This window comes from Strongylocentrotus purpuratus, unplaced genomic scaffold (assembly GCF_000002235.5).
Source record: "Strongylocentrotus purpuratus isolate Spur 01 unplaced genomic scaffold, Spur_5.0 spur5_scaffold_11, whole genome shotgun sequence".
Lineage (NCBI taxonomy): Eukaryota > Metazoa > Echinodermata > Echinoidea > Camarodonta > Strongylocentrotidae > Strongylocentrotus > Strongylocentrotus purpuratus.
In genome coordinates this window covers 9,913,789-9,930,426 of record NW_022145596.1, presented here as the reverse complement: position 1 = coordinate 9,930,426, position 16,638 = coordinate 9,913,789, and the positions used below count along the sequence as shown (strand labels likewise).

At 37.0% G+C, this 16,638-nt stretch overlaps 1 protein-coding gene across 2 annotated transcripts; it reads left to right on the top strand.

Annotated features, from left to right (window-relative positions):
* The first annotated feature begins 22 nt into the window (after positions 1-22).
* LOC579888 (protein YIPF5) lies at positions 23-8,091 on the top strand. 2 transcript variants are annotated; one of them, XM_775545.5, is made up of 7 exons: positions 23-146; positions 2,368-2,520; positions 3,493-3,671; positions 4,646-4,680; positions 5,052-5,162; positions 5,972-6,153; positions 6,724-8,091. In XM_775545.5, the coding sequence occupies exons 2-7, from the start codon at positions 2,411-2,413 to the stop codon at positions 6,884-6,886; spliced, it is 780 nt and encodes a 259-aa protein (XP_780638.1). In that variant the 5' UTR covers positions 23-146; positions 2,368-2,410; the 3' UTR covers positions 6,887-8,091. The 2 variants fall into 2 exon arrangements, with proteins under 2 accessions (XP_780638.1, XP_011684113.1); XM_011685811.2 differs by having other exon boundaries at positions 73-146; positions 2,432-2,520.
* The last annotated feature ends 8,547 nt before the right edge of the window (positions 8,092-16,638 follow it).

The window sequence follows — 16,638 nt, the reverse complement described above, 5'->3', positions numbered from 1 at the left end:
CTACGTCTACTTCTGGCAACGCCTTTCGTGTATATGTGGGATACATTACTGACTCGATACAAACTAATTTCTACACAACTAAGGACTAACATGTCTACGTTGCATTGACTGTGCATTGTGGATTGCGGCAGCTGTATGTCTTGTTGGTAAGCTAAATTTATTATTTTGTTTATATTGTGGGGATTTTCTTATGCTTTAATGGGGCTAAGCGCTAACAGGGTTGATAACGTATGTTGATTGATTGTGATACTGAGACAATTTGACTGTGACTGTCATGTCTCAGGCTCAGCTCAGTGATTTTCACCTTGTCTTGTCTGAAATCTAGCTGATCACTCATTCTCTGTGTGTGCGACTGTGAATGTAATGTATTGTGCTGACTCTGTCTCTGAGCTGAGCTGAGGCCACTCAGGGATCGGAATGACCGCAAAATGTCCGGTAAAGGGGTACTTTTCGTGCGACAAAGTCCGGCCCGAGAATCGTAAAAAAAGGGGTGTATTTGACTTTTCACCTGGAGATTTCTTTAAAAAGGGGGTGTTTTTCCTTTTTTCTCTCATCTCTTTGGACTCCTGAGAAGTTATTCCAAATTTAGGGGGGTACATTGAGCATTTTTCCTGATTTAGGGGGGTCTCCAAGGCAGGAAAAGCCCGCGAAATGCCCGCGAAAAGCCCGCAAAAGGGGGGTTCGGAAATGTTGGCAGTCCTCAGATAGGGGGTGCTTTCAAAAAGAGGGAACGAGCATATGCGTACCCTAAATAACACTGGCGGGCCATTCCATGGTAACTCGTGTTACACCTAATGGGTACATTGACACGATAATGTGCCTATATCTTTAGAACTGCTAGGATCTGCAAGATACTTTTTTCAAAATGGACAGGGTAGATATAGAACAACTGAATGAAACAAAAAAGAAAATTGAAGAACAAACATTTTTAGATTCTTGGATTATTGAATTTTGGTAACCCGCGTTACAAAAAAAGGACATGGTCAATTCTATGAGACCCTCTTTTGGCAAAGTCTCCTCATACTAGACAATCTTGACAAAATCTTTCCTACGTTGATAGTAGGTTGAGACTTACTAGTATAAGATCACAATATTAAAGATAAGAAACAATGGACTAGTAAAATGCAGGAAGCAAATATGTTGGTAACTCACGTTACGGTAACTCGCGTTACATTTTGTCCGGAGGCCATTTTCACCCCTATGTAATAGATTAAATATCCCAGGACCCCTTAGAAAAGGCTTAGAATATGGAAATATATTCATCTTTTTCAATTTAGCGAAATTTTCAGGAAAAAATATTACAAGAATCCTGTGTAATCTGCAATAAATTGTTTTTTTTTCATCTACAGTCCCACATGTACGTTTTTGATGATGGTTTGAGATCTTAGGAAATCAACAAAAATGAAAAATAAATTGTATTGAATTTGAAAGGCCCTAATGTTTTATGAACATCCATGGCATAAGGTTAGTGATAAATCAAAAAATTAACATAAGAGGTACATTTCTTTTTTTGATGTCATGTCCTTCTTCTCATGGAATGGCCCTGGCCGGGATTAGTTCATTGCACAGTAAAACTGTCTATAAATAAAAATCTAAAATATTGAATTGAAAAACAATAAAACAATCAAAATAATAAATGACTGAAGTACCAACAGAACACTGACTCGACTCTGACTGAGTGAAGAGATCATTTGAAATTGAAGTCACATATGTATTTGGGTGTAAAACAGATGAAGACCTAGATGATCTATGATACAATAACAACAACTAACAAGTAGGCCTAGCAACAACAATTAGATTTTCAAATGTGCTAGACCTAGATCTAGAAAGAATTGAAAAATGATTTGAAGTTCTTCTTTCTTTTTCATTTTTGTATATTGTAATCATGGTGCTCTATATAAGCCTTAATTTTGAGGAAGCTTTTGCACAAACATTTAATTTTCAAAATTCCAAGTCCAACTTAAACTTCCAAGATCTCTCCTTCTTTCAATTAATGTTTGGCTGAATTTGTATGAATCATAATACGACTTTAATTTAAGATAATAGTTTGTTTTTTTTAATGTTGGTAGAATATAGAGGTCTGACCCTAAGATTAAGTCTACCATAAGATCTGTGTTCTTAATGGAATCATCAAGGGATTTAGTTTTACAACATTTGTGGCAATCAGTTATGTTAGTTCTTCTGTTCAATTTTCTATTGAGGACCATGATGTGGATGGTGAATTTTTGTAGCACTAGTAGTTGTTTTTTGTTTTGTTTGAGGATGGGATCAGAGGAAGCAGGCCCTGGAGCCCCCCCCCCCCCCCCCTCCCCCATTCGGGGGAAGAACATATAATCCATTTTGGTTTAATATTTGCTTTGTTTGTAGATTCTTTTTATTTTGAAGTTGGAATAAAGGTTGAATTTGTTTTATGGCTGGATACGGAGAACAGGGCTTCAACCCAAACATGGATCAACAAGGCTTCTTTCAGACAGACTATGACCAGCAGCAGGGCTATGATGTTGGGGGCCAACAATATGGGTGAGTGCCATCAATTTTTTACAAAGATATGTCTCCTTTTTAGTTGCTTACTTGGTACTTAGTTGGGTAATACCTTTGGCAGCTCACTCAGGAGGCTATATACTGGGATGGTAGGTGAGGCAAGTAACTACAAGGAGTGTCATGAATTGCTATGCTATGTTATGAACTTAGTACTTAGTACTTAGTGACAAGCTGTACGGTGATCAATTGCCAAAATGTATTGTTAGCTCGGTATGTACATGTATGTGGTCCATGCTGGTATTATACATTCAAAATATCACCTTTGAAACTGAAAACAAAATTCAAAACCAGTACTGCAAATTTCATTCTAAGGAAAGGCACAAGTGACATGTGAGTAGACTAGCCTTTCAAGGTTTGCACTCCCAGAAGCTGTATTCAAGTTTTACCAGTGATTTAGTAATTGTGACTCGATTAGATACAAACAATGTTTTTTAAGGAATTATTCCAGAAACATGATATAGGAGTCATTTGTTGTTTTTATTATTAAGCACATCAGAACTCACCTTCTATAGACTGGATGTATGATTTGCAAACCATAAATGAATTGTCTCTTAGAAATCACAAGTTTCAACTTCAAACAAATTTTATTTTGCAGTGGATTTTCATTACACGGTATGATCTCATTTTTTTGCATCAAACTGTATGATGGGATTATCAAAATCCTAAATTTTGCAAGTGTGTATTGTAATCCTGTGTAGACGAGAGCTATAAAGGATTATCCATTCATTCAATTGTTTTATGTTAAGGGTTAGGGTTAGGGACTAGGTTTAGGGTGATAATATGCTTGCAAGGCCCTTAGGGAGAAAATTTCTAATACTGACAAAAACAAGGCTGCCAAGGGTAAAATAGACAGATTATTGTTATTATTTTTTTATTGTTATTATTATTATCATTATTATCATTATCATCATTATTATTATTATTAAAAAATATTAATTGATTTTTTTTCAGTGCTCCTGCTCCAGCTCCAGCAGGCTATGATGACTATTCCCAGCAAGGTTACGGAGGTCAGCCTCAGATGCTGTCACCGCAGGTACCCTACACAGGTCAAATCATGACCCCTGAACCCATGTCATCAGCTGGTGGCAGCTATTCAGACAGTTTTGATGATGAACCCCCTCTCCTTGAAGGTATGTCATGATGCTATGTCCATCTTTCTTTAAAATTCTGCCTTTTGATTGCAGTTTTTCTCTTCTTTTTTTTTTTTTTTTTTTTGGGGGGGGGCTATAATATAAGAGCAAGTCCAAGGTATCTCATCCGATACCTTACCACTTAGTCCATGTACATCAAATAATTTCATGAATATATTTAAATGGCAGTTGAAGTTGACAGTCATGTAGCTTAGATGGGATAAGGGTTTGAAAATACTCATACAGGTTGGTCCAGAATTCAAAATTCAAGCATGTACGTTTGGAATGTGGAAGGAATATGAATTCCCTTGTGGCCGGGCTCCAAGGCTTGTTGAAGGGCTCTAAGGCTAGATGCACTCTGGTGCAATGGCAGCCATATTTTGTATCAATTTTCAAACATTTTATGACTTTTCATTTTAATTTTGGTTGTTAATTTTTAATCCTGTACAATAATAATTCAAACATGTATATCAATGTTGCCTGTTTAAACACCTTGTGGACTACCCTGTACATACCTCTCAAGTTAATTATGTTATATATTCCAATAAACTTTGTAATGTTTGAGGTACCAAATACATTGGACTTGCCCAAGAAGAAATGAATCAATTGCCGTGTACAGCAGATTACATCTAAAACCAAAGAAGATCATGAGCCAAAGCTTTGGTGTACTTTTGATAAGTAGTCATAATCTTCTTTTTTTGTGTATTTGTGTAGGTTTCCTACAAATGATGGACTAATTAATGCTCATCTAAAAACAAATGATGCATTCCATGTTTCTATATTTGATTTTGAATGCAGAAGATAAAGGGAAATAATGAATTGATTTATTTACTTGGTTTCAAACATTTCAACACTACTATTGTGCTGCACTGTTATTTGCTTCACATACTCGGGCTCGATACCGAAAGGATTCTGTGGGCTTGTCTTTCTATTTTCTGTCAACCATTTCATATTCTTGCTCTTTCCTCACTCAGAACTGGGAATCAACTTTGAACACATTTATCAAAAGGTAAGAATGACATACTATCTGTATCTCTTTCACTATTGAAGAGCATTGTAATATACCCTTTTAAATATCCCTAGACAATGCTAGCTATACATTGTTTTCTTTAGGAAAATCAGATCATTCGTTCTTGAATATTGTGTGCATTACTAACATAAGTTAGAGTGAGTGTGAAAGGATTTCACAACCATTTTCCCAAGGGAGATAAAAACTTAACAATGTACAAGAGGAGCTGTGCAATGTATCTGATATTTAGAAGGGGGTAAGAGGTAAGAGGAGGAAAAAAAAGTAGAAGGTTTTTATATTACATTCCCCAAAGAATTGTCTGTTAAATTGCTATTTTTGTTTACAAACAATCCTTCCTTTTCTGGTTGCAGACACTTTCTGTTTTGAACCCTATGAGGGAGACAGACCCTGCAGCAATCAACGACTGTGATCTGGCCGGTCCCCTTGTCTTTGCCCTCGGCTTTGGAGGATCTCTTCTTCTGGTAAGTGTTCATGAATCACCTATTGTTTTGCCATTGACAGAGAGTCAAATATAGTCGTCTGATGTACATGAACACTTAAAAAGGTCCCCAAAATGTAAACAGGGCCCAAAAAAAGTTAATGTGAAGAAGCCATGACAATTTCTGCCTCAATAAGCCAGTTTCGTAATGTAACCAAATTTAATGCATACGTCTTTGTGAAGTGCCTCAATACAAATTATTTCATTCACCTGATAAGAATAATAGTATTTCAATAGTCAGAATGCAACTGCATATATTAAGTGTTGCTAGGTAGGTCAAGCCATAATGTTTGTCCAACCTGGCAACAACTTAATATATGCAGTTGCATTCTGACTATTGAAATACTATTATTCTTATCAGGTGAATGAAATAATTTGTATTGAGGCACTTCACAAAGACGTATGCATTAAATTTGGTTACATTACGAAACTGGCTTATTGCCAATCCTGATGATTAAAAGATGCTTGTGCCACTATGAACATGACTGACAAAGAAAGCTGACAAAATATACAGATCCTCAGGTAGACAAAGGAACATCCCTTCACTGTTATTTTGTAAAAATGTGTAGAACAGGTGTCACATGCATGTTCACCTTTTTACATAATAGCAGTGAAGGGATCTTCCTTTGTCTACCTGAGGAACTGTATATTTTGTCCGCTTTCTTCGTCCGTCATATTCATAGTGTGCACAGCCTTCCCAGAAAATAGTCTTAAAATAAGAGCCATTTTGGCCACAGTGGGTCTTTTATTTTACTTCTGATGTGAATGTTACTTGACTTTTCTACTTTTGAGGCAGGGAAGGTCCAGTTTGGTTACATCTATGGTATTGGTGGTATGGGCTGCTTAGGGATGTGGATGTTGCTGAATTTGATGAGTCTTACAGGAGTCGGCGCTAGCTGCATCGTCAGCGTCTTAGGGTACTGCCTTCTTCCAATGGTCTGTCTCAACTTTCTTGCCATCATCATCAGCTTACAGTGAGTGCCGGTAGCTTCTTATAATTCAAGTTTTAGTTGTTTTTTTCATTACATTCGTCAAGCTACCGGAAGTATTGGTAGTTTCTGGTACAAGTTATAGATTTGTAAATGTTCAAAAGGGAAGTCCATCCTGGCATCAGCTTGATTTTAATGTAAGCAAAGAAATAAGAGAAACAGGTAAATTTTGAGAAAGATAGATATGACAAAGGGTTATAAGTTGTATTTTAATTGATCAAACACAAATTGACAACTGATTTTCCTTGCGAGTATATCGCAAAAAAAATCCAAAAAAATTCGAGTATATCGCTATTTGTTTGGGTTGTATTTGTTGAAGGGGAGAGATGCACTCATTTCTCGTATTAAATCAACAGTGAAGATAAAGTGGGCCGTATGGATAAAAAAATGTTTGTTTCTTGCCATTTAATTTACTATTATGTGCCCTACAACTCTTTTGTATAACATTTTATAGCTCAAGCAGACATTTTTGTTAACCTTCCATTAATTCTTTCTTTATTGCATTCATTGCTCTCTTTCTCTTTCTCTCTCTCTCTCTTGTTCTCTCCTTCACAGAGGTATAATCGGTACGATAGCATCGCTCCTAGCTATAGGTTGGTGTAGTTTATCGGCATCCAAGCTCTTTGTGACTGCATTAGCCATGGATTCACAACAACTCCTCGTCGCCTACCCCTGTGCTCTCCTCTACGGTGTCTTCGCTCTCCTATCGGTCTTTTAAATTAAATAATAAAAAACTTTTGATCAATATGAGGCTTCAAAAGAAGTCAGCATGGGAAGAAAACATGCTTCACAGCATATATGAATACAGTCAATCCTGCTTTAGCGACCTTCTGTATTGAAAGACCACCTGTCTATAAAGACCACATTTTTTTGTTTTCCTTAAAAACAGTTTCTCATTGAAACATGTACTAAAGGAACCTGTAGTAAAGACCAACTGCCTATAAAGACCACTTTTCTTGTCTCCCTTGGATGGTCTTTATAGACAGCTTCCACTGTATTTTCCACAAAACTGTGCGCGAAAAGTGGAGCATCGGAGGTAGAATTTGGTCAGTAAGTAGCATGCGTTCTAATGGCTGTTAAACAAAATTACATAGTTGTTAAACATCTAGGGCAGTTGTGAAATGTTAATTACCCTGGTGACTTTTTCTAAGTTTCCTCATTCTGTTGGTGTTCTGTTTCCATGGTTATTTCAGGAAGCTGTCCAACTTCTGAAAGAGCTTTAGACATTTACTCCTACATCAAAGTACTTTTTGATGTGTATAAGAAAAGTCACAAAATTATTTGCAACCTATATTACTGGTATCACTGATTATTTGACAAACTTGTTGAAGATCTTTTCATGTAGGATAATGCCACATATCATCTTTAGAGAGCCAGAAGGGTGTAAAATGATAGCATTTGCTTCTCATCAATTCAATTCAATTCAAATTTATTCATGTTTCCAACAAAACATTACAAATCAATGATGAGTATTTAAAACATATTTAAGAAATACATGTTGGAAACAGAGGGGTCCACTAAAAAGCAATGCTTGTACAAGTGTGAACACCTCATCAGGTGACATGTATTTACCTAACAGACTAACAGTGGTTCACATTATCAACATTTTTGACATTACATGATGATATCCATAGATCTTGTGTTATTTATTGTGCTGTCTCTTCCGTTCACTGTAACATTCTAATCTACTTGTCATGAGCTGGAAGATGATTCCGAAAAGATGTTGTTCTCTAATACCTTCTTATTTTGAAGACTGAAACAAAATCATTGAAAAAAATTCCTGGTAGTGTCAAGTAAGGAATGCCAAGCATCTATGTTATTGTTTTGAAACTAAGTTGTGCACCTGTTTCATACAGCGTTCTTAAAGGTACTCTTCATATGTCTTTTTGTAAATAAATATAAATATATCCTCCATTTTTGGAATTTGATGCCTTTCTCTGTCATTATTTTGTAACATATTTTAATCACATAGGGAATTTATTATTTGCGTTATGATGCCCACATAGGACAGTTTGAAAGAGAAAAATGGGGATTTATAAAGGTAGAGAGACTGTAAGAAGGTTCACACAGTCATGGAAAATGAAGAAAAAACATCCATATTCATGGAAAGCTGTGGAGTTGGCCCTGTGTGGCTATGGCAGCTATTTGAACTGATAATGGGTGTGATGTCTGTACGCTGCTTGGATGCTGCAACCCGTTCCAAAATGGAAAGTTATGAAATTGGTACTCAACTTAATTTCTATGGGAACCCTGATGGAGAGAGACGACCAGAAGGATGGAAAGTGAGAGATTGGCAGAAAGGGAAAAAGAAGGAGAGGGAGAAAGGAAGAATAGTGGTTGATGAAGTGAAGTGAAAAGACAATGATAGAGAGGTGAAGAAAAGAAGGGTGGAGAGGTATACTGAATGATTCATTAGGACATGATAATGGAGAGAAAGTGGGTAAGATGGATAAAAGGAGTATGATGGAGATAGGGAGATGGGGAGATGATCGGCGGAGATGATGTAATAGGAGAAAGGATGTAATAGGAGAAAGGGAGTAATGGATGGATCAAGAGAAAGAAACTCAAATTGCACCTACTTTTGATGGACTTGAAGCCCTACTGCACTACTTATGTGAAAAACCAAAAAAAAAAACGGCCTAAAAACCCTCCATCCGGCAGGCGGAGGGCGATGACTTGTCTAAATAATAAATAAAAATAAATAAACAAAAGAAACAGTTACTTGTAGTTACTTGCACCCTCTATATAGCAAACAATGCCTAAGTGGTGACCGTTGGTCCCCTTTTTTGTAAGGTAATTGTGAGCCGATTTGATGAGATAACCACCTGTCAGTGATCATGCAGGGAGGTCTAATCCCCCTGGCCAAACTAGTGCAGATAGGCTTTAAGGCAATTGTATTAGCCTTGTCCATCACCATTAGAAATGCGTGAACATTACAATGATGTATTACGTCATCGGAACATGATTTCTACAGGATATACAATAGAGTATTGATATTGCCCTTGAATTTAGTTTTCAAAAGTAGTTGCGATCGTGTTAAAATTGGATCAGATGTATAGAAGATAAAGGAAGAGATCATTATGTGGATGTAGAGAGTGATGGATATGGAAATGAATATAGAGGAAAATATGGGAGGATGAATAGAAGCAAAAAAGAAGAGGTAAGAGATGAGTATTAATGAATGTATGAGCGATGAGTCGGAAGTTATTGGAGAAAAATATGTCTATGATGACAAACTGGTGTGCGTAATAGGCACGCAAAATATTGAATTGAATTGAATTTGAATTGAATTGAATTGAATTTGAATTGAATTGAATTGAATTGAATTTATTTATTCACCACCATTGAAAACATTGAAACAAAAGATAAATGTACAATGACAATGTCAATATAACATAAATGCATGACATGAATTATAAAAAAATACATGTTCTACAGCGATATACATGTACATTATGACAAAGATAAAGTAAACTTTGCTTCAAGAGTAAAACAATAAATGACTATTTACAATGAGTTTGTGATCGATGGTAAAATAGAGTCAAAAATAGCACATGTGCTAGTCGAGTCTGACTCTCGTTATCTAAAGCCTAAAATAAAGTTAATTTAAAAATATATGATGGGTTTCCAAATCTTATAAATAATTTTGTGTATAATATTAAAATGAGACTGGTTACTATATACAACTATATAGTTACGAGGTTATGATTCGTGGTTTTCACTTAAGAGTAATTTTGTAAGTTTTTTACGAAAAGAGGTTCTTGATCTCTCAATTCTTAGATCAGTAGGAAGCATATTCCAAAAATTACTTCCAACAAACGAAACAGAAAACTTTCCTTGGTCTGTTTTGAATAAAGGAAGACGTAATTGTCGACCCGTTTTTTGTCTTGTGGAATATTCATGTTGTATCATACTGCAATAATGTTTTAAGGAATGAGGTAATCGTTCATTTATCAAATCAAACACAAAAGTACAAATAGATAATTTATGCAATTTAAAAACATTCAACAATTTGAGGTCATGAAACAGTGCATTAGTATGAGAACGGTACGTACAGCCATCTTTTGAGTATAAAATATACAATTCAAGTGTGATTTATAAGTACTACCCCAAACCTCGATGCCATATGTAATATGTGGCTGTATAAGAGCTTTATACAACAGTATCAATATATGTTTAGGGACACAGTGCCGTAATTTAAAGAGGATGCCGACCTTTCTCCGTATACAGTCATTAACAGATTTTATATGTGAATTCCATGTAAAATGTCTGTCAATGGTAATGCCAACAAATGTCGCTTCCTCCACTTCTCTTAATTCTGCCCCAGATATTTCTAATCTCCCTTTAAGCACAGCCTTTCTTCTACGACTACTGAAGAACATGAAATTGGTTTTTGACGCATTGATAGTAAGCTTATTTGCAGTGCACCAATTCTGTATGGATTTTAAATTTTCGTTTACTTCACACTCATCTATTTGATCTACACCTTTGGGAAAAGTATGAAAAATATTAGAATCATCTGCAAATAGTCTGAAATTGAAATAATTTGTCACAGTTGGCAAGTCATTTATATAGATTAAAAACAGAGTTGGTCCTAAGACAGAACCTTGTGGTACACCGCATTTGATATATCTACTTTCTGATGATGACTCTTTGTATTTCACAAACTGCATTCTGTCACTAAGATAGCTTTCGAGCCATTTCAGTGCATGTCCTCGGATGCCATAATGTGATAGCTTTTTAAATAATATGTTATGGTTTATTGTGTCAAAAGCCTTTTGAAAGTCAAGAAACACACCAAGCGTAACACATCCTTCGTCTATACTTTTCAATACCGTATTCATAAGATTAATTAATGATAATTTAGTACTATACTTCTTCCTAAATCCGTACTGATGGTGATATAAAATGTCATGCGTTTCTAGAAAACTGGTCAATCGAGCATTAACTATTTTTTCTAATACTTTACCCAAAATTGGTAAGACAGAAATGGGTCTATAATTCCCCGTTTCATGTTTATTACCTTTCTTAAACAGTGGACTGACTTTAGCAATTTTCATTTGATCAGGGAAATTTCCTGTTTCCAATGAAAGATTGAAGATATGTCTTAATGGTTCAGCCAAAATAGATGCACCATCCTTAATCAGGCGTACTGGAATGTTGTCGTAACCACAAGCTTTCTTCTCGTCTAGAGCCAACATGTGGTCATGAACTTCCTTCATTGTGACCGGTTTCCAAAAAAGGGATTGCTCAACACTATTACTCAAATAATCTTCAAATAATGTGGGTACATTTGGTATTGCTGATGCTAGATTTGGACCGATGTTTACAAAGAAATCATTAAATTCATTGGCAATTTCAGATTCGGTTGTTAGAACTTTATCATTTCCATTAATACGCCTTATAAGTTTTTCTACCTTAGTACCTTTGTTACCTTTATTTCTCCCTGATATTAATTCATTTATGATGTTCCACGTTTTACTAGTGTTATTGCTGTTCTCAGCTAGCAAACCACTGTAATAATTTCTCTTGGCATTGCGAAGAACAGTCGTTAATACATTTCTGTAGTTCCGAAATTTGTGTACATCACTTACATCAAAATTAGATTTCCTTACTTTTAAAAACAATTTATATTTTTTTCGAACAGACTTCATTATTGATTTGGTTATCCAAGGTTTCTTATAAGCGCGTCCTTTGCAGCTTCTTTTCTCTTTGATTGGTGCATGTTTATTACAAACATTATTAAACAAATTAAGAAAAATGGAGTATGCCATGTTAACATCTTCACAGCTATTGATATGTTGCCATTCTTGCTCAGCAAGGTCATCTTTAAAGTTTTGTACATCATAGTTTTTATAACATCTGTAAGTTACAGTTTGTGGATAATGCAGCTGCTTCAAATTACATGGATTTTCTAAAATCATGAACACAGGGTAGTGATCAGAAATATCACATTCTATAACACCCGAGTGATTATCATACTTGTTCATATTAGAAAAATCAAAACACAAGGATACATAATCATTGATGTAATCAGGCGCGGATCCAGGGGGGCCGAGCGTGCCTTGGCCCCCCCCCCCCCCCCCCCCCGCAAAAAAAAAAAAAAAAAAAAAGAGAGAGAGAGAAGAAAGGAAAAGAAGGGAAAGGGAAAGAGGAGAGAAAGGGAAAGAGAGAAGAGGAAGAAGAAAAGAAAAGGGGGAAGAAAAAGATCGGGGGGCCGAAAGGCCTTGCCTCCCAGGCTGTTGCCCCCCCCCCCCATCACAAAAATAAGAGAGAAGGAAGGAAAGGGAAAGAAAAAAGAAAAAGGGGAGATACTGGCGAACTGATAGGGTGTAGGGGGCTTGTGGGAAATCAAATTTAAACGTGGTTTATTTCTAATTCCATAACGGTAGATTACAAATAATGCTGAAATGACATAATTTCAGAGATTTTTCCTCACTTTTTAGTAAATTATACGTTTTTATGTGACAAATTCCTAAATTTACAGCCAGGCAAGAAATGTGTTTCTTGAGATTCCTAAATGTCAGGGCCCGAGGAACGGCGGGGATCGAGAGCCTCGAGCCCCCCCCCCCCCCCCCACTTTTTTTGAAAAGGTATATTAAAGAAAAATAAAAAAGAAAGAGAGCAAGAAAGAAAAAAAAGTTAACTGCCAGTGTCAAAAAATAATGAGGCATCAAAATATGCGAGGATTTAGAGTCGAGAACTGTACGACGAATCGTCGTTTTTCTCTAATGGTTTAATGAATCGCAAAAGCTTCCGCGCTTTGCGCGGGAGGGGGGGGGGAACCTGAATTCAGACGAGGATTTAGAGTCGAGAACTGTACGACGAATCGTCTTTTTTCTCTAATGGTTTAATGAATCGTAAAAGCTCCCGCGCTTTGCGCGGGCGGGGAAAAACTGAATTTAGACGAGGATTATTTTCGAAAACGGTACAACAAAACGTTTTCATTCTCTAATGCTTTTAATGAAACTTTAAAGCTTCAGCGCTTCGCGCGGGAGGGGGGGGGGCCTGAATTCAGACGAGGATTTAGAGTCGAGAACTGTACGACGAATCGTCGTTTTTCTCTAATGGTTTAATGAATCGCAAAAGCTTCCGCGCTTTGCGCGGGAGGGGAAGGGGGGGAACCTGAATTCAGACGAGGATTTAGAGTCGAGAACTGTACGACGAATCGTCTTTTTTCTCTAATGGTTTAATGAATCGTAAAAGCTCCCGCGCTTTGCGCGGGCGGGGAAAAACTGAATTTAGACGAGGATTATTTTCGAAAACGGTACAACAAAACGTCTTCATTCTTTAATGCTTTTAATGAAACTTTAAAGCTTCAGCGCTTCGCGCGGGAGGGGAGGGGGGCCTGAATTCAGACGAGGATTTAGAGTCGAGAACTGTACGACGAATCGTCTTTTTTCTCTAATGGTTTAATGAATCGTAAAAGCTCCCGCGCTTTGCGCGGGCGGGGAAAAACTGAATTTAGACGAGGATTATTTTCGAAAACGGTACAACAAAACGTCTTCATTCTCTAATGCTTTTAATGAAACTTTAAAGCTTCAGCGCTTCGCGCGGGAGGGGGGGGGCCTGAATTCAGACGAGGATTTAGAGTCGAGAACTGTGCGACGAATCGTCGTTTTTCTCTAATGGTTTAATGAATCGCAAAAGCTTCAACGCTTTGCGCGGGAGGGGGGGGGAACCTGAATTCAGACGAGGATTTAGAGTCGAGAACTGTACGACGAATCGTCGTTTTTCTCTAATGGTTTAATGAATCGCAAAAGCTTCCGCGCTTTGCGCGGGAGGGGGGGGGGGGAGAACCTGAATTCAGACGAGGATTTAGAGTCGAGAACTGTACGACGAATCGTCTTTTTTTCTCTAGTGGTTTAATGAATCGTAAAAGCTCCCACGCTTTGCGCGGGCGGGGAAAAACTGAATTTAGACGAGGATTATTTTCGAAAACGGTACAACAAAACGTCTTCATTCTCTAATAATTCAATGAAACGTCAAGAGGGAGGGGGAAGCCGCCCCTCCCTGCACCCACCCCCTCCCCGCATTACGTCACTGCTGGTCAATATTACGTACCAATATTTGGCTCGTATAATTTCAAATTTGGGCCCCCCCCCCCTACGAAATCCTGGATCCGCGCCTGGATGTAATATGCATTTGATACATTTCAGAGCAGGGGTCATTTTGTGACATACTTACTGTAGGAAATTGGATTTATACGTGTTTTTCTTATGCAAATGACTTTGTATAATTTGCATAAATCTACGGTTTAAAAATACGGTGAATGAAATGTAGTTCCTCGATTTATAAGTTTGTTTTGGTATTGATATAAAGTGAAGAATTGATATATTGTGAGTCTATGTCAAAAAGAATAAGATTGCTTATAATGTGTAATAACTAATTTTTACTTCATTCAAAAGGTGTTTCTACAAGAATAGCAAAAAGAGGTAGGATATTTTGTTTATAGGATTGTGATAGGTCTTTATATGTGGGCGCGGGAATCTGCCTGACATAGCAGATACGTAGGCACACATTGCATCTTGTCATGGGCGAAGGAGGTTGTGCGTGTGTCGGGCCGTCTATAAGTGTGCAACGCCCTTGTTACGTTTTTACACCTTTGAAAGAAACGACATGCTAGCGAGGTTTGCTGGAAGCTGTAGTGTGGTCTAGCTGGGACTGCGTTGTATTTTGGGAGCCGGGAGCTGCTCCGGCTTGTTGCTTCAGAGACCTTGGGGTTTTCTTCATGCTGATTATGTTACTGATGATCAACAAATAAATGGGCTCATCACCCAACCTACCATCAAGCTGCTCTCAAGATTCTTTATTGCTGCCTTATCCGTATTACGACATTACTGCAAAGGTTATACCATTAAGACAGAGTGGGAGAAAAAAAGAGAGAGAGAGAGAAAAGAGCAGGGCCTATAGAATTTGACAGTATTTTTGATCGAATGATATAATAGTGAATCAATTTCGAAGAGCAAGTCGCTTTTTTATTGAATATTTATCTTTCCAAACACCAACATTGACAATATGTCTTTAATTCCATACTTCGTCGAGAAAGATAGGATTAACGCATCGATTAAATCAAGACAGGAAAGTTGACTCAAACGCTACATTTGGGATTTGACAGGTTGGACGGATCGATACCGGATATATAAAAATGTCGATAGCGGATGTATCGAGAGACAGTCGTGATCGATAAAAACGCGAGCAAATAAAGTTCACCGTGGGCTTTAATAAACTCACTTTCTCGCTTTCATATACTTTCCGTGTACATATATACAGGTTTGCAGATATATTTTCATGACCGAATGAAGCCTTTTTATTACCCGTTTGAATTTCCATTACTGTCCATTTTATTATACTTAAAATCTTATTAATGCACAGTTTAGATGTTATAAATTCTCAAATTCTTTTCCTTTATAATCATTATGATATAATTCATGCGGACATATCCAATGTGTCCCGCTAATTAATAGGGCGTGAGAAAACAGTCATCTATTTATTTATATTGAGACGCAGGTCTCGCGGCACGTGCTTTGGACGTTGTGCCCCTATTTGAAGAAGGCCGGAAATAAAGATCCGCCAGTGATTTTAGGCAATATATATATATGAATGCTAAGAAATACAATTCAATTTATTTCAATAGCAACGTCTATAAGATAAATCAATCTCTCTTTCTCTCCTTCTTCCTCTCTCTCTCTCTCTCTCTCTCCCTCTCTTTCTCTCTCTCTCTCTCTCTCTCTCCCTCTCCCCTCCCATCCCCACCCCATCATAGCGCACCTACAAAAGTTACAGTCAATAATGACACGTTTACAAAATCTATATATATTCACATAATATTATCATTTTATTACATAATACAGGCATACTGTCATATTAAATCAACATATTACGTCTAATTTTGGATTGAAATTATAACATCAACGAGTAAAGCCTCGTTCAGATTTGACGCGGCAAAACGGCGGCGTTTTTTTTTAAATGACGTGAAAAATATGCTTCAAATTTCGGTATCTTTATATAGTAGACCTTATTGAATATAATTTTGTTGCGCGCAGTTGCCATAGCTGAAGAAGACCCTATTGTTCAATATGATCTTCTAATAATCACGTATGACCCGCAAACGGAATTTTATAATATTGCCCCAATCTATCCGGATTCCATTCATTCATTTTTTTTTTTTGGCTAAAGAAGGCTTACATATGATAGTTTATTTGACTTATTAATAATTATAATATCAAACGTGGATTCATGTATAACGCACATAATTGCCTAGTCAGATTTGACTCTTCTGACGCTCCAACATTGTTACCCCAGCTTTAGCATGGCTGCCATTATGGTGCTCTTGCCTTCTAAGAAATTCATTCCTGCATTCAAGGTATCCATTTACCTCACCTGTGTCGAGTGTGTCAAATGCAGGACAATCTTATGCACAAATCAATTGAAATGATCAAAAACACATTTCAAGCAAATTCATCACTG